The following is a 20,993-nucleotide window of genomic DNA, read 5'->3' as shown; positions in this document are numbered from 1 at the left end:
ACTTACCACATTGGTTCTCAACTTCAGCCTTAAAGACTTTGAAGGCATCCAATGCTTCATTTTTGTTATGAAGCAAATATATATACATATATCATAAGTAATCATCTATAAATGAGATGAAGTATTTCTGGCCATGTATGTTTATATCTGGACAACATATATCAGTATGAATTATTTCTAATAAGTCTGAACTCCTATTAGCACCCTTTTTGGATTTATTGGTCTGCTTTCCCTTAATACAGTCCATACAAGTCTTAAAATTAGTAAAATCAAGAGTACTAAGTATCCTATCTTTAACTAATCTTTTAATTCTCTCTGTGGAGATGTGTCCTAATCTCCGATGTCATAATATAGAGGAGTCCTCATTAATATTACACCTCTTAATGCCAACGTGAACATGCATTGAACTTTGAATATTATCATTTTGTAATAAAATATGGTAAAGACCATAAGACAAAATACTATTCCCAACACAATCAGAATTATATAGTAAACGAAATGATGTATCTTTAAAATTAAAGGAATACCCAAATGGTACGAGCCTGGAAACACAAATTAAGTTTTGTGAGAAACTTGGTACATAAAAGGTCCTTTCCAATTTTAAAACAAAACCACTATTTAAAGTTAAAATGCATGTTCCAATTGCCTCTATATATGAGCCCATCTTATTTCATGATAAGATGCTTTGCTCACTTCCCACTGGCTTCTTTAGGTTTTGCATACTCTACAAAGAGTTTGCAATATGGATTGTTGATCCAGAGTCAATCCACCATGTGTTAATATTAACATTGACCATATTAGATTCATAACATACAAACGAGGTTAGTTTACCTTTCTTTTCAAGCCATTGTTGAAAATTTGTTCATTCCTTCTTCATGTGTCCCTTTCTTTTACAAAAGAAACACCTTGCTTCTTTCCTGATATCAGCTTGGGGTGGTATTTTATATTTTCCCTGCTGATGAGCTTTCTGATTGACTTGATGTTTGTCAGTTTTGTTCTTCCCGCGAGTGGTTACTACCAATGCACTCTCACCCAATTCCATCACTAGCCTCTCTTCTTCTTGAACACACATGGTCATTAATTCATTGATTGATCATTTATCCTTATGTGTATTGTATGAAATTTTAAAAGGGCCATATTGAGGTGGAAGGGTGTTCAAAATATAATGCACTAGAAAGGATTCTGATATATTAACCTCGAATTTCTTAAGTTGAGCCGCAATATCTCGCATTTGCATTATGTGCTCACGCTCACCCTTTATGTTGGTGAGTCTAAGGAATGAGAATTTCATTATTAGGGTACTTGCTAGTGCCTTATCCGAAGTGACGAATTGTTCATCGATAGCTTTTAGCAAGTCTCGGACATTTTCATGCTGGTCAACAGAACCACGTATGTCAGCAGTCATCTTAGTTTTGATAAACATCACACGGAGCCGATTGAATCGCTCCCATTCATTTCAAAGAACAATCAAGTTTTCTTTCTTTCATTCCATACCTTCAATTTCAATATCAAAGATTATGCATTTGATAAAAACAAGTAAAAGCAGATCAGAGCAAATTATTGTAATAGATCGCTTCACAATTGTTGGCAAGAAATGTAGCACGAAAAGGTTTTTCTACACGAAAATTAAATATAATGCATATATCTATTTAATTAATTAAAAATGAGAAGCCAAAAGTTATAGCATTTCTAACATCATATTATTCAATTAACAATACGAAGAAGTTTTAAGACAACACTTTGTATATAAAAAATGAATCAGAAAAATTATCAAAGAAAAAAAAAATAATAAATTTAGGATAATATAAAACATGAAAATTTAAAGTGAAACCCATAAAAGTAGTTTCGTGGAATTGAATTCAATGGGAAACTTCACCCCAAAAACCAAATCAGAAAAGGATTCTCATGCAAAAAGAAACTGCTTATTTGGGATCGATGACATTAATCTTTTCTCACCACCCCTTACTAAATCCTGTACCATACACAGGACTCAGGTCGATTTCTAATTCTTATAACGTGTTTCAGCATGGTAATCCTTCTAAAAGAAGATGTTTCCTTCTGATACAGGGTTCCATCTTCATTGTTAGTAAGCGTTTAGAATGAAGAGTTCTTAAGATCGAAGATGGTTGATGAAGTGATTCTTTAGGTGAAGAAACATATGGATAAACTTAAGAGCACATTGATGAATGTGGATATATGCACATGTATGCGTGTGTGTGTGTGTATTATTGTCCGAAAGAAGAGAGTTGGTTTGGGACGTCCTTCTAGATTTGAGTTCCATGAAAGATTCTTTCCATGCATGCAGATCCAAATCTGTTCGACGAACATGGCATCGAACCATCAAAATCACTGCCTTTCTCTCTTAGAAGATGACGGTGGGAATCAGCGTAACCCGTAAACAGTGGGCTACGCTTTTGCTCTCACACAGAAGATGCATGCTAACGAAGAACCCCCACACAAACATGTCTTCTATGTCTCCCACAGCACAGCTCGCGTGAACGTTGTTCGTCTCCGGGACCAGATTAGACGGTGTTCTCTTGGAGATTCCTTTGTTGGACATGGAATTTGTGATAGCTGGAGAAACAGTTGGGCTTGCATGAAGTGATGAAACGTTTGAATCTGGAGAAGAAGATCTGCAGGTACCGCATCGGATTGGATATAAAGGAAAAGAGAGTTGGCATGGGAACCCAAACCCTAATGCTTTTGGTTGAAATAATGGCAGTCTCGTACCGAATGCATGAGACCATCGATTCGAAACAGAGAGAGCAAAACTTGAGAACCAAAGGTCACAGTGGCCACATCAAGTAAAGGGAGGCTCGATCTTAATCCAATGATGTCCTTCTCTCGACTGGATAAAGACGATTCCTTCCTGCAAAATTCTTGTCCGTAGCAATGGTGGGAAGGAAAAGATGAGCTTGCATGCACTGCAGAAAAAAGGAGTGCTTTTTCGCAGAGCTTTCCTAATGATGGATGCCTTAGATCTCAATGTTCACATGAAGCTATGCTGCAATGATCACAAGTAGGGCTGGCCAGCATATTTTTTGTCAGAAGTGAAGCATGAATAGAAGGGACAACGTGTGGAGCTAAAGAAAGTCTTCTTTTTCCTCCAGAGAGAACCCTAATGCCAAGGGATGCTGTAAGATTTGGATTCTCATATATCATGCCTTTTGACTTGAGCAGCTCGTCCGAAAGTGAAGGAAACCTTTTTGGCTTTCTCGGCGTCGATGCCCAAAGATCTATGAGTTAAGATTGTAGGTGACAGATTTATGTTAGATATCTTCATTGACTGGCCAAGAAAATGTAAAGAACAAAAGAAACATACATGGTAACTTTTCAAGAACACCTCGTAACGCAAATCGAGATTTCTTCAGTTACCATGGCCTCTATCAATCATGAAACCTTTTGACTATATTTAGAGCGACGACTTTGGTCAAGAAACAAATAAGAAAAATAACTCTGAAGCGGAAGAAGACTGTAATGACCACTCACTGACACAGACGACATGATATAAGTAGGGGGAGTGAGGACAATTTAGATGTCAATGTAGGGCGGTGATACGACGATTTTGCCAGCGAGAAACAAGTGCATAAAATCGTGCAGGACGCGATACGAAGAGAGACTCCAGAGGCATACGTATGTAAGACCGCCGATCTGTTGGGAAATCCTCGGCGAGGGGGAGTGGCGCCGGAAGCGCGGTACGGATGGTGGCGCAGCGGCCGAGGATATGGAATTTTGGAGGACGTTCCGCGAACGGGTTTCGTGCCGCGAGTCGTTGCTAATCCCACTCCCCGTCGAAGGCGAACAGTCACCGAGTGGGCGGATTCCGTCGTCACGCGTGGGGACGACTCCATTTGCGGGCGGGTTTGTCGGGCGAGGTTTTGCCACGTGGGACGTCTCGGCGAGGGAATCTTTTTTTTTTTTGGCGGGAAGCTCCGAAGTCGCGCCTTCCGGATTTGGCGGGAAGCATCCCGCTTTATATATATATATATATATATATAGCTCTTATTAGGCTCATTTATTTATCTATTTGTGTAAAATTAAATGACGAAAATATAATTTAATCTCATGAAGATAGTCACCATCTTTATGAATTAAACTGGTTGATTTGTTTATTTATTTCAAAGAAAGAAATCTCAAAATTTATATTCAATTTAGTTTTTATTTTCCTTATTTGTTTATCTGCGGTGTTATCATTATGACTTTTACTTTAATTCATTTTTTTGTTTAATCTTAATCAAAGTTACAATACATTATTGTCGTTTGATTTCCAAATGGCTATGGATCATTTCTTATGATAAAAGGAGGGATGTGCTGCTTACACAATAAAAAAATTATTCTCTTCTATCTATTAAGATTTTGTTTTTAGATAATCTCTTTCGATATCTTGGAGCCATGTTCTTTGTTGGCAGAATAAATTTTAGGATAGTTCCTCTGTTTCCTTTGTTTGATGAAGCAAAGAAGCTTGTGTTTGATCCATAGAGAATCAAGATTTCTATTTTGAGTTTAAATTCTATTGGTGGTGGTGAGTAAGAGAGAGATCATATTCATTAAGTCTAAGTTTTTTATTTTAATTGAGACTAATAATATATTATCTCATATAATTAATTATCTTTAGTATATTAATTTTTATATTTTAAAAAATTATATTAAGATTCTTATATTTATAAAAGTAAAACATTAAGATCTCTATATAAGGATTAAAAAGATAATTTTATAAGATTAAAAATAAATTTTATTAGAAGAACGAAGTGAATTATTTCACTTTCGTAAATATAGATATCTGGATACTAAAGATAGTTAATTATAAAAATTAAGTTATAATTAATTTTTTTAACTTATAAAAATAAATAAAAAAAGAATGAAGGCATTGAAACTTACTTTTTGAATTCGATTTATTCAAAAAGAGAACGATAAAATATCTTTTTTTTTCTTTTATAGTGTGTAATATTTGAATTTTGAACTAATTTAGTACTAATTTAGTATTAATCACAACTTCAATAACGACAAGACTAATTTAGTACTAATTTTATGAATTATCATAATCAAATTTATTTAAAAATAATATAATTAAAACTGATACTCATATAATTTTATACAATTTCCACTCGATTTATCTTCTATCTAAACCTACACATATTTACTTGTGAATACAAATATTATTTATCTTTTCTACTGACTTCATCACATTGGACTTTCCATAATTTACTGAATTCGAAATCAAAAAGTCAACGCTTCTTTGACTAGAATCGGGAATTGTTTTCAGGTCTTTTGCACAATAAAATCATTTCTTTTTTGGGCTCTCTGTGCAGTCGAGTTGGCGCCACATCAATATGCAAAGCTCTTCCTTGGAACGATGGAGAAGATGATCTAAGTAAAATGTCAATCATGCATTCGAATTTACCTCAAATTAACATATTCTAATTCGACTTTAGTTATTAATTTATCTTTTTTACTACATGCTTCTATTGATAATCATAAAAAATATATATATATATATTTTTTTATGAATAGATAAATATGTATACATTCTTTTAGTTATATTATATTATTTTAGTGGATTTGAATATTGAATGCTATCAAAAATTTTGAAATCGAATTAAGTTATAATTATTTTAGAGAATTTTGAAAAAGAAAAAAAAAGATTAGAATAAGTAAGTAAATATGAAATTTAGAGAAAAAGATCTATGTGATAATTTTTAATTATTCTAAATAAATTACCCTATCAGATTAAAATACTCTCTACAATTACACACCACCCAAAAAATAAAAAAAAGAAAAAGAAACCCAATAAATTAGGCATTTCTACGTCATGATTTCACCAAAAATACACGCAGAGACCACTCCCATCATTTCTATATACAACCAAACACCGAGCTTTCCTCTTCCTACTCACTCCCTTTCTCCCACCGCTGCTGTACCTTCCCCAAACCTTCCAGTTCATTTTCTTTCTCCCGCTTCCATTCCTTCCCTCTCTTTCTCTCTCTGTTTTGTGGAGTTAAGGGACATAGAGTAAAGGAGGAGGATATGATGGGGAAATATATGAGGAAAGCCAAACTCTCCGGCGAGGTGGCGGTCATGGAGGTCGCCGCCCACCAGCCCTCGCTCGGCGTCCGCACCCGCGCCCGGGCCCTCGCCGCCGGGCAGGACTCCTCCCTCGCCTACCTCGAGCTCCGCAGCCGCCGCCTCGAGAAGCCTCTGCCGCCGGCTCCGGCATCCAAGACGAAGGCCCCACCCAAGGATACCCCCGATTCCAGCCGTAACCCTAGGCTTAGCTCCCAGAAGGTGATCCGTTCTCCGACGTCGAATTCGGGGACGAGGAGGTGTTATGAGAAGGGCGGGGAGGTGTCGCTCTGTGAGAACGTTCTCGAGGCCGAATCGAGAGAAAGGTGGGTTCTTGCTGGAATCTTTACCCCAAACTGTGCTTCTTGTTGAATCTCGATGACTTGGAGATGATGAAACAGCTGTTTTCAGTTCTTTGCCAAAGTCGTTTCTTTTCTTCTCCTCAAGAACGTCGTTCTTTGTGTTCTTTTTTCTTGAAAGATCGGGCTTTTCTCTTTTAGCACCGACGAAAAGAGAGTCTTTTTGCCGAAACACAGGTTAACATGAACCGTAATTTTCGAGTGCCTTGTGTAGTTTCTTGTGTCTTCAGGTTTGCAACATAAAACTGTATCATTCTTTGCTTTTGTTCTTCTTTCTCAGTGGGTGCTACCTCCAAATTTTTATTTCATATTAATTTAAGCTTTAGAGAGTATTTTCTTAAAGTTTTATAGACCATTATTACTTCAGAGTCTCCCACATATTTTAAGCTCAATTGAAACTTTGGAAACGTATTTACTTGGTTTCCATGTCTTTGTCTTTGCAATTTTATAGGTTTTTTCTTAATAGATTTTTAGTCTCATCAGCAGAAGATAGTCCTGAAATTTTCTTGTCATGAGAGTATCTAATTCTACCGGATTTCTTGATTTTACTTGCTTCTGCTTCTCCTAGTGAACTTGTAATTTGATTTTTATGGTTCGTTTCTGAGATATGAACTGCAAGACTAGCCATCATTTATCTTCTTTTCAGTCAATTTCTTACTCCTCTTTAAGCATTTAGTAATGTTATATCTCCTCGATGACAATATATGACTGATAGAGGATATCCATATATGACATAGCCTGAAATCATGGCCTTCGTAATGTCGTTTTTGCTTCCTTGGTACTTATAAGGTGTTTTAGGCTGCTAAGTACCAACAGTTCCTGAGCATTCACCTACCCTGGCCCAATACACTATTTATCATGTCTCCCCACAAGCTATCCAAAATCTTGGGTGCTGTTTTTTCCACCCAAAAAAAATATATATTTAGTGTCTGAAGTATGATGGGACCTGTTGGACATTTATGTTTTTAAATGGTTATACTGAGTTGTGAATTACAAAGTAGCATACCATGCTTTTTTTTTTTTCCTTTGTTTCCTTTTTGAGTTGAGAGAGAGAGGATTAGTGTTGGTATTAAAGTTGATTTGATCCCTGCTGATTCTGTGGTTGTTGATGGTAAAAGAAAGTGGAGAACAATTTCGTGAGAAAAAGTAAAGGTGATGGTTGAGATATCTCAATTAATGCTGAGGTTGCCTTCAGATCACTTGACAAAATTGATCCTAGAGGATGACAATCTTGCGATCAGGTCAGCATCTTAAATTACTTGCCTGTGTTGCAAGTTGCTGCTTTTGTTTTGAAGTGGTTTGTCAGTAAATGGCCCCTCCAGGCATGCGTGGAAGTAAACTTGAATATTAAGGGACATGTGTCTTCCTGTCAAACATAGGTGTCCTGAACACTTGACTGTATCATATGTCAGGGGGCTGGCCAGTATATGCTGGGCCTATATTTTTATGTGGGTTCATGTGGAATCTCTAGAATCCCTGTAGATTTTGCACATTTATCTTATGATCTGACCTGTGTATGACTTGGAAGGCCACTGTGGTTCTTTTGCTACCTTTCCTGCCTTGTGGCTGGATGGATGCAGGAAGACATTGTTCAATTTGTGTTGTTCTTGGGAGTAGAAAGTGTGTCCTCTGGTGCATGCTTATGTTTTGAAAGATTGGTCCTGATTTGTGGGGCTTTTGGCCATGACACAAGTATATTGAAGTTAGGACTCTTTTTGTTAATGCTTTTCCTGTTCATTCATTCTCAAGTATCTTGGCACTTAGATCTTTAAATAAAATTAATATTTAGTTCCTTGAGAATGAAATGAATGCTATGGTTCTAATGCTATCAGTCGGTTGCTGCCATATCAGGGAGACAACACCTTGCAGTTTGACAAGGGACTCGGAAACAATGGCAACTCCAGGTTCTACGACAAGATCTAGCAACTCAATTGTTGGTAACCAGAGAATGCAGAATCTGGTGCTTCAGAACATCCCTACCGGTCACGAAATGGAAGAGTTTTTTGTGGGGCTAGAGAAACTCCAGCAGCAAGCGTTCATAGAAAAGTACACGATTCTTGGAGTGCTTTTCTTTTGTTGGCTTAGTAAAACATCTATGCTTTGGTTTTCAATTAGGAAAAGAATGTGCTAATGAGTTCCATGAGCATGTCTGTCGCAGACGATAGTCCCAAAACTCGGGAGCATATCTCGTACCTGTTTCTTACCATGCTGGCTACGCCTTGTTTCCAGGTACAACTTTGATCCCGTGAATGACCTCCCGCTCCCGGGCCGCTACGAATGGGTAGAATTCGACTCCTAGAGAGGAGAAGATCATGCGGACGCAGCTGCTTCTTTTGCTCCTCCGGTGATCTCTGCCCAGAATTTTCAGCGTCTGGTGGGGGGGTGCAACGCCGACGGTTTCTGCCGACGCATTCTTTCATGTTGTAAAAATCCAGAGGTCCGAAAAAGAAGTTGAAGCTTATTGTAACTGTTGACCAGACCAATCCAGGGTTTGTAGGTTGGGAGGGGGGGGTGTGTCACTCATCGTTGTGGCTTCAGTAGCTGATCGGATTCAGATTGTTCTAGTATGGAGTTCAGCATGGCTGCATCGGATTCGGATTGTTCTAGTAGTGCACAAGGGCTTTGTGATGGATGCTAATGGTTTGGGCACCGGGACTTGATGCCTCGTTGAGTTCAGGGTTTTGGATTTAGTTGGTTTCAAGTGAAATTTACAGGTATTGCATCCATCTGCTGCGGAGATCATCTTTCCTTTTTATTGTTCGATGGGCTTCTGAGTGCAATCGAAACACATCATGGCGGCGACCGACTGGTAAGAATCTATGTTTTAGCAGACATTACATGAGCTGCAGTTGGTAGTCTTGAGAAATATATAAACCAAACACTCACTCGTTTACCAGCAACATCATTTGATGATGCTTGTCATCATTGGAAAAGTTGTCTCTAGTTGTGATTTACGAAGCTGGAGGGTTGTGTATATGATCCAGAGACGACAAGTTGGAGCCAGTAATAGATTCTAAATTTACAATGAATATTCTGAGAGAGAGAGAGAGAGAGAGAGAGAGAGAGAGAGAGAGAGAACATACAAGGCTTACAGTAGGATAATTCTTTGACTACATTAAAGCTGAAAGGTTCTTATGTAGATGAAAAGAACAAGTTTTCGAATAGACAAACTTGTGACGGAACAAATAGAGGAGGACCTGTGCATTTGATTCGATCTAAGGGACTCGAGTAAGCATGTTGCTCGAGGCTTCTCTTGAAATCTACAGGTAGCCGCCAGCTTCTCTGTCACGACTCTACTTTCTTTCCAGAGATATTTGAGGTTAGCATAAGAAAGAAAAAATAAGCATAAGAAAGAGAAAACCCTGCTCTTCTCATAATTTTACATGATGAGCTCAACAATGAGCATTCAATTCGGTCCCACCATTATTGCAGCAACCACAGCAGACGATAACTTGAGCTTTAAGCTTCAACTTGCCCTCTCTGTCTTCTAATGAACTTGAGTTGGGTGGACCTATGAATCTTGTTGACCAAATCTCCACATCTGCAACATAAATCGAAGTCTATCAGCAGTCACACCACCTGATTTCGTAGTTGAAGGGTCGTTTTTCCCAGTACCAAAAACTAGTAGATGGAGCATATCATTGTAGAGTGCTCTGTAATCAAGGCAATAAATGGTTGTTAGCATGAGAATTCGTTTGCTTCAAAGAGACAACACATCATTGGAAAGGAGTTGCTCTCACCTGCCTTTTCATCAGCTTGTTCTTGAAATTAAGGCTTGCATGCAAAGCAACAAGGACCATTCATCCACATATATACCATCATATACTCTCTTCATGACTTTCAACCCACAGATATGGCATTCTTCAACAGGGTGTCACCTGCACTGGTGGAAATCCTGAACAAGTTGCAGAGGTATGGCTTTTCTGAAACCTAGTCCCACCTTCATGGAGCTTCTCTTCATTCAAGCAGACTCTAATCGAGTAAACATGCATGTTCAGCTTCCAACTGCTTTGGTCACTTACATCCTCTTTATCTTCTTTCTTGCTAGTGGTGAAAGCTTAACAGACTTCGATCATAACCTATATGAATATGGCTCAGTTCGATACAATATCCAGGTGCTTTTGCCACTCTGCATATAATTGGTTTGCGGGATCATGTTTTCTTGATCCCACAACATCAAACACTGCAATGGAATTCTGATTCTTGTAGCCTTAGCATAGTAAGCATACGCCGTTCTTTTATCCTGGTTTTGACACTGTCAATAGCTGTGACTAGGCATCGGCATCAAGTCCACAAATTGTTAACTTGTCCACATGGATGCCACCACTTTCTCCAGAGTTCTCTTCAGATTGTCTACCTGACTGTGCCCTACTAGATGTCAAAAGGGTATATCTTGATTCTGCAGAAGTAGTGGAACCTTCGAAGCAAGGTTATATGCTTACTCTCAGAATCGACTTTGCGGCACTTCCACAGAGAAAAGGTATGGAATTCTCCTGTCCTCTGTATAAACAATAAACACAAAACAACAGCAGCTGGAGAATTCTTAATGCTCGGTCCTATCCTTGACAGTGAGGATTTAGATCAATGTAGATGAAACAATCTGCTTCACCTTTCAAAGCTTTTCTTAATATACAAATTCTGACATCCCGATAGAAACTGACATCCAGACTATTTCAGAAGATCGGATGAAGGCTATCAGCGAGATCTCCTCATTACACGCAGTCATACTGAGTTCACAAATGAAGGATATGTTGTGGAACCTTGAACCCAGGTACATGGGCAATGGCATGTGCAACCCAATCAAGATTGTCCATCAGCTGAAAGAGCCCTTCTTTGTCATCAAAATGGTACTTCAAGAACATTACCATGTTTGCATGAAATTTCCGTAAACTTCAAGACGATTCGACTTTTTACACAGTAACACATAAACTTAAGCATGCCAATTGAAAAGGTATCAATAGATCAATGTCATGATTCAGAAAATGAGAAACCACTCAGTGAATGACCATTTCGCATACAAAATTTCCGTTAACAATTTCTTTGGCTTCCATTTTCTGTGTTTTTCACGAGGCCACTCTGTTGTCACAACGAAAACATCATCTTTATAACGCAGCTGGAGAAGACAACCGTGATATATCCCATGCGCTTCAAAGATGATACGGATGTAATTTTGGCAACATCATTCTTTCAGGTAGGCTGCTGACATAGCAAGATGATGCTGACAACAACCTATCTTTACCTATGTTTGTCATTCTGAAAGTAGAGGAACTGGATTGCAGGAACTTGTAGATGTTAGCAATTTAGAAGCACACTACAAAGCACCACGTTGCACCTGGTCACCAATCCCTCCTCTGGAGTTGAGAGGAGAGCCATTCCAATATCTGACAACAAATGGAGGATTTGTATCCCTAGGTATAAAGCATTTTTGTTCATTTCTGCCCTTCTGTAAGAAAAATGGTGTAACTCATGCTGATGAATGATACTTGCATCTGGCGGACAAGGGTTTCCAAATCTGCAGCATTCTGTTCCAGTTACAGTATGCTAAACATTATATGTTCACGTACCGTCAGGGGAATTCAGTAATAACAAGTTATATAAGTATTTGTTGCTTGAAGAAACAACCATGGTTTTTTTTTTATGAGAATTAATGTTTAATAACCTGTTGGTATAACACATTGTCTATCTGGGGATTTTGCAGAAATTTTCTCACAACACATCAGAGGTACAAAGGCAGACAATACTGTCTGGAATTTACTGACTTTCGTTTCCTATGTAAAGTATCATGTAAAGGTGAGTGATTGCAAGAAAATCTAGTTCCATTGGCAGATCCTAGATCAAGAACCTGATACAACATTTCAGCAGTGCACCAGAGGCTTTATCCAAAGAAAGATGAGGCAGCGTCAGGAAAGCTTAACTGAGGTTGATATCCTGCTATCATGAAAACACTTCTTTAAGAAAGAAATACTAATAGCAAGAAGTAACTTGATAGTTCATGTGTTTATTGTCATATCCTTACTAGACTTCTATTCATGCCCATTTGTGTTCATATCATTGATTTTTGCAATATTTTCCCACATTTGATCACCATTTCCTCCCATTCATTAGAAAAAAAACCACCAAATTAGCTAAAAAATTTAAATTGAAATGGCATAAAATAACTTGGATTTGAACAAACTTCTAAATTTGTGATAGTTATTCAATGATATGTGGTATATATTCAATACCCTGACCATCACTTTGATTGAGTTCAGATCCTGGGTGGTATATATTCAAAATACTGAATGTTGGTCGAATAATATCCCCTGATGCTATGCTCTACAACATCTACTAGGAAAAAAACTAAATGTTTTAAGTCGTATGTCATGCAGTAAAAAATTTGATAACTAGCAGTATGAGTATTCATGTTAGGATCACTTACCATGAAGATTTGTGTTAGGGTCATGCTACATTTCAATATTTTATAAATATGACCATCTAATAACCTACAAGATGCAGAAACTTACGTCCAGTACTTGCAGTGGCTAGTTACTGACAGTGCAACGCTAAATTGTATACTTACTAATTGCAGGTAATAAGAAGTGCAAGAATCAGAGGAGATGAAGATGTCAAAAAACATCAAATCGGTAATCATAAACTTGGATACTTCCATTTATGATTTTTTAAAGTCAGTAATTTGGTTCATCGAAGAATCTTATATAATGTGGAATAGTACACAATTATCAGCTAGCTAGTTTGATATAAGATTAGGGACTACATTTTTATGCACATTCTACAACACATATGCATTATTTGAGATAATGGATCTAGTGTAGATAATTACTATTACAACAAACCTTCTTGCAGAACATGTATTATGCTACACATCGAAGACCACCATTGGTCATTGGCAACAATAGCATAAGTTAATTCTCTGCTAGTCATATGAAACAAGACCAAGTAATCATAGTTATTCCTTTTAGCTCATTCTTAATGTTGCTTATGTGCATCAATGCAGGTGGTCACAAAAATGTTAAGAAATTGATGAATTTCTCAAGATCAAAGATGTTCAAAAAGAGGTATACAATCATAACTAACAAAATCAAGAAATTCCACTATCGGATCAAAATAAAGTGGCTACTACATCGGTTTCGACGGCAATGGCTTAGAGTTCAAAAGATCCCTTTGTTGAGGAAGTACAGAAAATTAGATTAAGCATCATCAGCTTCCCAAATAAACCATTATAACAAATAAGTTGTGTGTAAGTCCCTCACAGATCTCCATCAACAAGTGAAATTTTACATTTTAATTTTTAAGCAAAAAAAAAAAGGCTTGGAGTTCAATTCTTTGATTTCTTTGGGTAGGAGGAGCAAAAGGAATGGCTGTTGATGCATCTCATCTTGAAAACAAAGGATTCAGGTATATGCTGGCATAAATTGTGTTGAAGAAAAAGAAATAGTTCCATGCTTTAGAACTCAGGTCAAACTCTCAAACAGCACTTATGAACAGCCGATATTTTCTGCTTACTGGTGTGGGGCTGTAACTTTGATTGTGTGGCCCTTGTATGCTATGATTGCTCGTGAGGTATCAGTATATAATTATGGAGCCCAAAATGCTTCTCCAAACACACTATGACAAGGATAAGACAGAATGACAGATTACAGGTAAAACAAAAAAGCTATGGCCTGTAAAGGCTGATTAATTTTATGCAGACCAGCATGCATAATCTACTTTCAGAGGCTAATATGAATGAGTCCATTGCTGTGAACACTGCTCTCCCATGATGTTAGCCTCAAGGTGATACCCTTTATGAACCAATACATTTTGAGCTTCAGCTGAACCCTATCTGGATCACTGGAAACAATAGAGACCGCTCAGTCTCAATCTGAAGTTCACTTACAATCAGTGTCTTAAAGATCTTGTCTACCATTATTCTTTTCTGTTGTACAATCTCCAATATCTTAAAGATACTATTCCTTGCAGTGAGGAATTGTTCTTGACAAACAGAATGAGTATGATATGGAAGATTTTTTACAGGTAATCATAGATTATAAAATTTAGTAGACTTCTAACTATTTTGAACTGTCTGACTGTCAACATAAAGCTTTCAGAAAAGTGGCACATGCTCAACTGTCATTGTTAGTATTGTGTCAATGATGGTTCTAATCTATCCTTGAAGATCCAGTCTCATTATTTGGTCCAAGAAATGTGGATGGCGTAACTATTTGCAGATGGTTCAGCCAAGTGCAGTGAGGGTTGGCAATGATCCTTAGATCAGCTTCTAGTTTTTCCTCGTTGTATTAAGCACTATAACAACTGCCATTAGACTCGAAGTCCTTGGGATGCCAACGAGAAAGAAACAAATCTTGTTGGCAGTGCAATGCATATAATGAAATCCAAATGGTATTATATCATTGTTGTAATACCCTTTTGTTTTTCTTTCACTAACTCGAAAAACTATATTTGACACACACCTCACAAATTATTATTTACTTCTTATTTGGATTTATACCTTGATATGGAAGTCATTCCATCAATCATTTTTTGTTTCGTAGTTCTAATACAAATAAATTTGTTCAATCTATATTTAAAATTAAAACTAATATGAAATAGATCTTCTCATACTATTTAGCATTCTCCCTCATCTCACCCTCCCTTTTCGTCTTTAGTTTGGGACTGACTGCAGGGGAGAATTGTGAAGCAGGAGAAGGTGGAAGTCATTATCAGAAGAAGCAAGTCCTCCACATTTTTTCTTTTAGTTTTTAAGTTTTGAAATACTTGATTGATGTTTTAGTTGATTAATATTCCATAAAATTTTAATATTCATTAATTTAATATTTTCAATATAGAATTGTTAATGTTAATTTAATTGATTTAAAATTTTGTATCATGATATAAAAAATAATAAACCATATCTTGTGATGTTAATGTTTTAAAACCATATTAACAATATTCATATCTTCTTGTATTGTATTAGATTACATTGTTAATCTTAATGAAAGATTTTTGAAATTTTGTATGATGACACAAAAGTTAGTAAATATCATATTTAAAGATTTTTGTCTTCAAACCATATTAACTGATATTCATATCTTTCTGTAATAAATTAGATTTTTTGACAAAAAAAAATATTTAGGATGATTGTTGGATTCGGTTCAAGGTTGGTTTTGGACCCAAACCAGTCAGTTGGATCCAAGGCAAGCTCTAGATTGGCTTGGATCTAGATTGGCTTGGACCAACTTTGACATAGGTTGGATCCCTCGATTGAGGTAGACTAGATCTGACTTGGGTCAGGTCCGACATGACTCTGACACCAAGTCGGTGTGGCTCAATGGCCCAACATGGTCCAATGGCCTAGAGTGACTTGAATAGCTTGGAGTGGCTTGACGCTCGATAAGGCTGAACCCAAACCAGGCCAATTTAAGTTGGTTCGGTAGATTCAATGTGATTTAAGCTGATTTAAATCTGATACAAGTCAGTTTTGGATGATTCCAGATGGGCTCGAGTCGATTCAGGCTTGTTCAGCTTGATTTGAGGTCAGCTTAACTCGAAACTAGACCACTTCAAGTTGATTTTATGTGATTCTAGATACATTCTAGTTGTATCAAGCCAGTTCAGCTTGAGTTTAGGCCAATCTTAGGACTAGCGGGCTAGTTACCCCTTTATCTCTTGGTCTAGGGAATTTTAAGAGATTCTATATGATGTTGTTTTATGAATTTTAAGATTAATCAATCATTAACTTTAACCATTAAATGAAATCGATGTTGATATTATGATGTGTATGTTTGACATGAATTTTACTATATGTATGAAGTACATGTGGCCGTGGAGAGTGATTGAAATTGGACATTTTTATGTGTCCTCGACAAAGGGGCTACCAACCCATCATAGTATAGAAATTCCACTGGACTGGATCTATCATGCCATATACCAAGTATGGTCTATGTTGACACTTTCAATATATATTTAAATGTCTCTTAGAATGTGTGTATGGATGAATGAAACTATAAATGAATGAATGTGATAATACGATGATACAGATGAGGACATTGTTTTTCTATAAAGGGCAAGCAAACCAGTACTTGTAGGGTGATTACTGGACTGTCAGATATGATGACTTCATAGTTCCTCCATCTACTCCATTTGTTGTTACAAGGAACATGTATTGGCGGATGAGGGATAACACTCTGTTGAGAGAAAGATATGAGTTTTGTTTATATGCTATTGGGAGAATATAAGAGATCATGTATTGACGGATGAGGGATACCACTCTTATATGTTGTATGTGGAGCCTCAGCCTCTCCATCTATTATTGGAAAAGTGCACCATCAAGTATTCGATCTTTCTGCATATATTATACGTGGATGTCCCTTAACAGTTGTGTAGATATTGGGCTATGTTGTATGAGTATTCATGACATATGCAAATTTTTTTATCAGATGAATGGAAATATTTCATAAATATTGAAGGTTTATCTTTATGATTTTAAGATTTCTCAAAGATTTCTGTAATATCTCAAGAATTGTTTACTTTCCTTGTAAATAGTTGATTTGATCTATGTTACAATAAAATGTAAATGATTGAGAAAAGCACAATTAGAAAAAAGAAAGACTATGTAATTATGGATTTCTAAATAAACGTTTCCACGCGGTGTGAAGTTTCAACAATTGTAAAACTTGCTTCAGCCTACAATACCCCTCGATTTCTTTACACACACGTCATCAACATAACGATGGAGATATCAATCCATATGCAAATCGTCCCCCAATTTACAAAAGCGAACACCTTTTGACTAAAAAGAGCTTCTTTTAATCAGGGTGGAAAGTAAAAGCATATGCATACATCGAATGCATCATCAAGAAGATAGCTAAATAACGAAAAAGATCATGAAATGGGATTGGAGAACAGTAGGGAAAACGATTTAAAGAACCTGCTTCGGTGCGACGACACATGCGTACCTGAAATAGGGGGTTTCGACAACTTCCCACAAACTCATGCTCATTACGAAAAGGAATGAGATCCTCCGTGGCGATACAAAGATATGCAGAGGTGGAGGCGGAGGAAGAAGATGATGGACGCGACGCCAGCAGAAACCGGAGAGTATTGGGCGGAAGCATGTCGGTGGCGGAGAGAGAGAGAGAAAGATCAGGTTAAATTGGAGTCGGCCAAGCCCAATTTGATTCGGGCCGTCCGATCCATTATTTAGCAGATGGGCACAAAGATTATGGCCGTTCGGCAGTTGGCCTCTCTCCTCGATCCTTTTCGCTTCTCTATCCGTTAACACGTTACCCCTTCAGATACCGGTGTAGTTGTTGGTAACGTCAATAGGCCCTACAGGATCTACCGACTGGGAATTAATCGGGATAAACTTAAGGGTAAGATCCAGGGGTGGCCAAGATTCAGTTTTCTTGGCGATAAAGATGTGCGGCTTTCCGTAGCCCGCCTTCTTCCTCTCTCAATTCCCCTCGCATCTCTCCTCATAGAAAACAGATCATCTTCTATGTCGCACGATTTCTTGTGATTTCTTTCCGTTATTGCATGTTCCTCTCGACTACCATCGGCTTTTCGGCTTAATTTTGGATATCGCTGTGGAGTTTTGCTCGGAAATAAGGCGCTGTATTTTCGGCTTTTGGTGCGGGATTTTCTTCCTGGTTACATCTTTGATCGCAGTCACAATTTGGGTTGGGAAAGATTTCAAGATTTCTTTTGGTTGGACTGGGTTCGATAGATTTAGGTTTTCTTGTGGTCTCTGGAAGGGCGAAAATTCCTATGAGACGTTTCTCGAGTGCCCTTTCTTGCGGTTTCTTATCTGCGGTGAAAAAGACATGAGTTTGAGTGGCAAGATTTCAAGATTTCTTTTGGTTGGACTGGGTTCGATAGATTTAGGTTTTCTTGTGGTCTCTGGAAGGGCGAAAATTCCTATGAGACGTTTCTCGAGTGCCCTTTCTTGCGGTTTCTTATCTGCGGTGAAAAAGACATGAGTTTGAGTGGCAAGATTTCAAGATTTCTTTTGGTTGGACTGGGTTCGATAGATTTAGGTTTTCTTGTGGTCTCTGGAAGGGCGAAAATTCCTATGAGACGTTTCTCGAGTGCCCTTTCTTGCGGTTTCTTATCTGCGGTGAAAAAGACATGAGTTTGAGTGGCAAGATTTCAAGATTTCTTTTGGTTGGACTGGGTTCGATAGATTTAGGTTTTCTTGTGGTCTCTGGAAGGGCGAAAATTCCTATGAGACGTTTCTCGAGTGCCCTTTCTTGCGGTTTCTTATCTGCGGTGAAAAAGACATGAGTTTGAGTGGCAAGATCCGTAAAGTTTGTAATAGGAATAGGCCCTCTGCTGTGGTGGAATCTGTGAAGGGTGCTAACAGGAGGGAAGAGGCAGAAGCCGAGAAGGAATCTCTTTTGCCTGCAGAAGAGAGTGGAGGAGTGGCGACCGGTAGGAGGAAGAAGGACTCGGCGAGGAACGTCCAGTGGAATGATTGCAAAGGCGACAATCTGGTGGAGGTTTTGGAATTCCAGCCCAGGTCAATCCCAACTCCCTGTACCAGGCATTCCTACTTTTTCAAAGGCTTATTTAATCTTTCTTTCTGATTTCTTTTCTTATATGGTTGAAATAGACGAACTAGCCATCTCTGTTAGAGGAAATCTACCAAATTGTTGCCATGCTAGCCATCTATGGTTTACTTCATACATGGAGCACTGATCTTTATAATTGTTTGGTGGCATCATTGTTCTTCTGTTCTCTTTTTTATATCACTGATTTATGCAGGTGACTAATCTTTTTGTTATGCAGTTGATTTACTTTTCTTTTTCATAATTTAGTGTCATAGGTTATTGTGTATATAAATCTTTGTGTTATGCAGTTGCTTTACTTTTTTTTTTTGGCCAAAATTTAGTATATGTGCTTCTATGAGCGAGATTAGTATTTTATAAGTATTTTCCTTGGACTTGATGACTGTATTATTTATGGTGTATTTGAGAACACATTTGAGATGTGTATTGAGGGTCCAATACATATTTCAAATGTGAATTAATATTTGATAAATTATTTTCAAATTTTATTTGGTTTGGATGCTACATTACAAATACTCAAAGGGTGCTATCTCAAGTTAACATTAACATTTTAGCATTTGTAGGATGCTAATGTATTTTTTTAATATTTTAAAATATCTTATGATATTATCTAAAATTATAACATTACCAATATGATTTAGTGAGAAACTAATATGATTTATGTTTTTTATAAGGTAATTTTTAATTTTTTTTTCTAAATATTATTTATTTATTTATATGATTATATTTTTATTTATTATATATCTAGGCAATATATCTTTTTTAAAAGATTACACACACACATATATATTTATTTAAATAAAAAATATATATTTACCTTTGAATAAATATTAAAATGATCAATTTATTATATAATATTCAACATGCTATTGAAACATAATTTTAATAAATAACACTTACGTCAATGTAAATTTAAAATATAATTTTCATCTATTGTTAGTTATCAAGCACTCAAAGCATTCCATACTTGTACATTCATTCAAGTTTCTTTATGAAGATGCATATTAAAAATATAAACATATTCCAAATGTAGCCCGAATGTCTCTTCATTAGTTAACCTGTTAAGAACAAGTATATGTTACAAGAAATTATGTTAACAAATTCAAATAGAGTTTACGCTAAACAGAGCTGAATACTTGGAAAGTAACCATGTAGCTGATGCCCTATCGCTGCTAACAGTATCTTTGTTGTGGTTGATTATGAAAATCCAAGCGGATTACATGATTAAGATTTATTTAGATGGAAAACTGGTCTAGTTCCCTTTTAGCGTAGAGCTACATGTGATAGATGGTCTGTTAGAGGACACGGTTTTGGTTTTGGAAAGTAGACATCTCTAAAGGAATTGCGGTGGAAGTGCCTAAGGATTGATTATAAACTGCTATTAATTATAATCATATGGGTAGTATGTGTTTAAAGAGAGACTGGATTTTGTTTAAGAAAAAATGTAGCTCTTTAAGTGTATCGTAAAGGGTCTATGTGGCTGTGTAACAAATTGGATTGAAGTAGATACTTTTGGATTATAAAATAATCGTTCTAAATATTTTGATATTACATGCCAATAGAGACATTTGTTTTTTGTTATCTTCTTTTACAACTTGTTGTGGAAATTAATTTCAAAGGCTTGTCAAAGTAAGAATTAATTTTCATATCTTTGGTATATATATACTTATAATTTTTTCCTGGATTATTTACAGTGATTCAAGCGACTCTGAGGATGAGTATTTGGATTCTTGTTTGTGCACCATTATGTAAATCTTCTGCACAGATTACATCGTTTCTGCAGTAGAAGTATTCAATACCAACAGATTGTGGGAGGCTCTGATCACAGAATACATAGTCTGCATACCTGCTCACTATTTATTTAGTTGATGTAGCGGAAAATCTTGAGGATGGCCTTTATTATTGCTTGACTTGAAAGTGTTGCTGCCAATCAAAGAGAGAATCTTTCTTGACATTTTAAACTTGTTTGTCGGAAGAATTATGCACATTCCATACTTGATGCCTTTTGTGGAAGCAAATCCTTCTTCTA

The 20,993-nt window shown here is 36.9% G+C and overlaps 2 protein-coding genes and 2 long non-coding RNA genes across 11 annotated transcripts; 3 read left to right on the top strand and 1 right to left on the bottom strand.

Annotated features, from left to right (window-relative positions):
* Window positions 1-5,549: 5,549 nt before the first annotated feature.
* LOC135610287 (cyclin-dependent kinase inhibitor 5-like) lies at window positions 5,550-9,145 on the top strand. 2 transcript variants are annotated; one of them, XM_065104622.1, is made up of 3 exons: window positions 5,558-6,386; window positions 8,271-8,465; window positions 8,649-9,145. In XM_065104622.1, the coding sequence occupies exons 1-3, from the start codon at window positions 6,025-6,027 to the stop codon at window positions 8,716-8,718; spliced, it is 627 nt and encodes a 208-aa protein (XP_064960694.1). In that variant the 5' UTR covers window positions 5,558-6,024; the 3' UTR covers window positions 8,719-9,145. The 2 variants fall into 2 exon arrangements, with proteins under 2 accessions (XP_064960692.1, XP_064960694.1); XM_065104620.1 differs by lacking the exon at window positions 8,649-9,145 and having other exon boundaries at window positions 5,550-6,386; window positions 8,271-8,642.
* Window positions 9,146-9,507: 362 nt separating this feature from the next.
* LOC108953436 (uncharacterized) lies at window positions 9,508-17,555 on the bottom strand. The gene is made up of 3 exons (XR_001979145.2): window positions 17,354-17,555; window positions 10,160-12,347; window positions 9,508-10,072 (listed from the first exon to the last, which is right to left on the bottom strand). It is a non-coding gene; the product is annotated as an uncharacterized LOC108953436 (long non-coding RNA).
* Window positions 10,264-14,676, top strand: LOC135610286 (actin-related protein 2/3 complex subunit 2B-like). Of its 7 annotated transcripts, XM_065104616.1 has the most exons (11): window positions 10,264-10,331; window positions 10,468-10,534; window positions 10,695-10,899; window positions 11,097-11,266; window positions 11,533-11,610; window positions 11,699-11,831; window positions 12,118-12,209; window positions 12,279-12,338; window positions 12,988-13,042; window positions 13,414-13,656; window positions 13,760-14,676. In XM_065104616.1, exons 1-10 carry the CDS (start codon window positions 10,273-10,275, stop codon window positions 13,608-13,610), a joined length of 1,116 nt encoding a protein of 371 aa, XP_064960688.1. In that variant the 5' UTR covers window positions 10,264-10,272; the 3' UTR covers window positions 13,611-13,656; window positions 13,760-14,676. The 7 variants fall into 7 exon arrangements, with proteins under 7 accessions (XP_064960688.1, XP_064960691.1, XP_064960686.1 ...); XM_065104619.1 differs by having other exon boundaries at window positions 12,282-12,338; window positions 13,414-14,676; XM_065104614.1 differs by having other exon boundaries at window positions 13,414-14,676.
* Window positions 17,556-18,647: 1,092 nt separating the features above from the next.
* On the top strand, window positions 18,648-20,993 carry LOC135610288 (uncharacterized). The gene is made up of 2 exons (XR_010486086.1): window positions 18,648-18,915; window positions 20,659-20,993. It is a non-coding gene; the product is annotated as an uncharacterized LOC135610288 (long non-coding RNA).

The sequence above is a fragment of the Musa acuminata genome, chromosome BXJ2-4 (genome assembly GCF_036884655.1).
Source record: "Musa acuminata AAA Group cultivar baxijiao chromosome BXJ2-4, Cavendish_Baxijiao_AAA, whole genome shotgun sequence".
NCBI classification, from domain to species: Eukaryota; Viridiplantae; Streptophyta; class Magnoliopsida; order Zingiberales; family Musaceae; genus Musa; species Musa acuminata.
Note: the sequence above shows the minus strand (reverse complement) of the source record. Positions and strands in the feature narration are given on the sequence as shown.

Excerpts from the sequence above, each read along its gene's own strand:
- LOC135610287 (XM_065104620.1), top strand. The coding sequence starts at position 6,025 with ATGATGGGGAAATATATGAGGAAAGCCAAACTCTCCGGCGAGGTGGCG. Across the intron at positions 6,387-8,270 it reads GAGGCCGAATCGAGAGAAAG|GGAGACAACACCTTGCAGTT; the intron begins GTGGGTTCTTGC and ends CTGCCATATCAG.
- LOC135610286 (XM_065104613.1), top strand. The coding sequence starts at position 10,406 with ATGCATGTTCAGCTTCCAACTGCTTTGGTCACTTACATCCTCTTTATC. Across the intron at positions 12,339-12,987 it reads GTCAGGAAAGCTTAACTGAG|GTAATAAGAAGTGCAAGAAT; the intron begins GTTGATATCCTG and ends TACTAATTGCAG. Across the intron at positions 13,043-13,413 it reads TGTCAAAAAACATCAAATCG|GTGGTCACAAAAATGTTAAG; the intron begins GTAATCATAAAC and ends GCATCAATGCAG.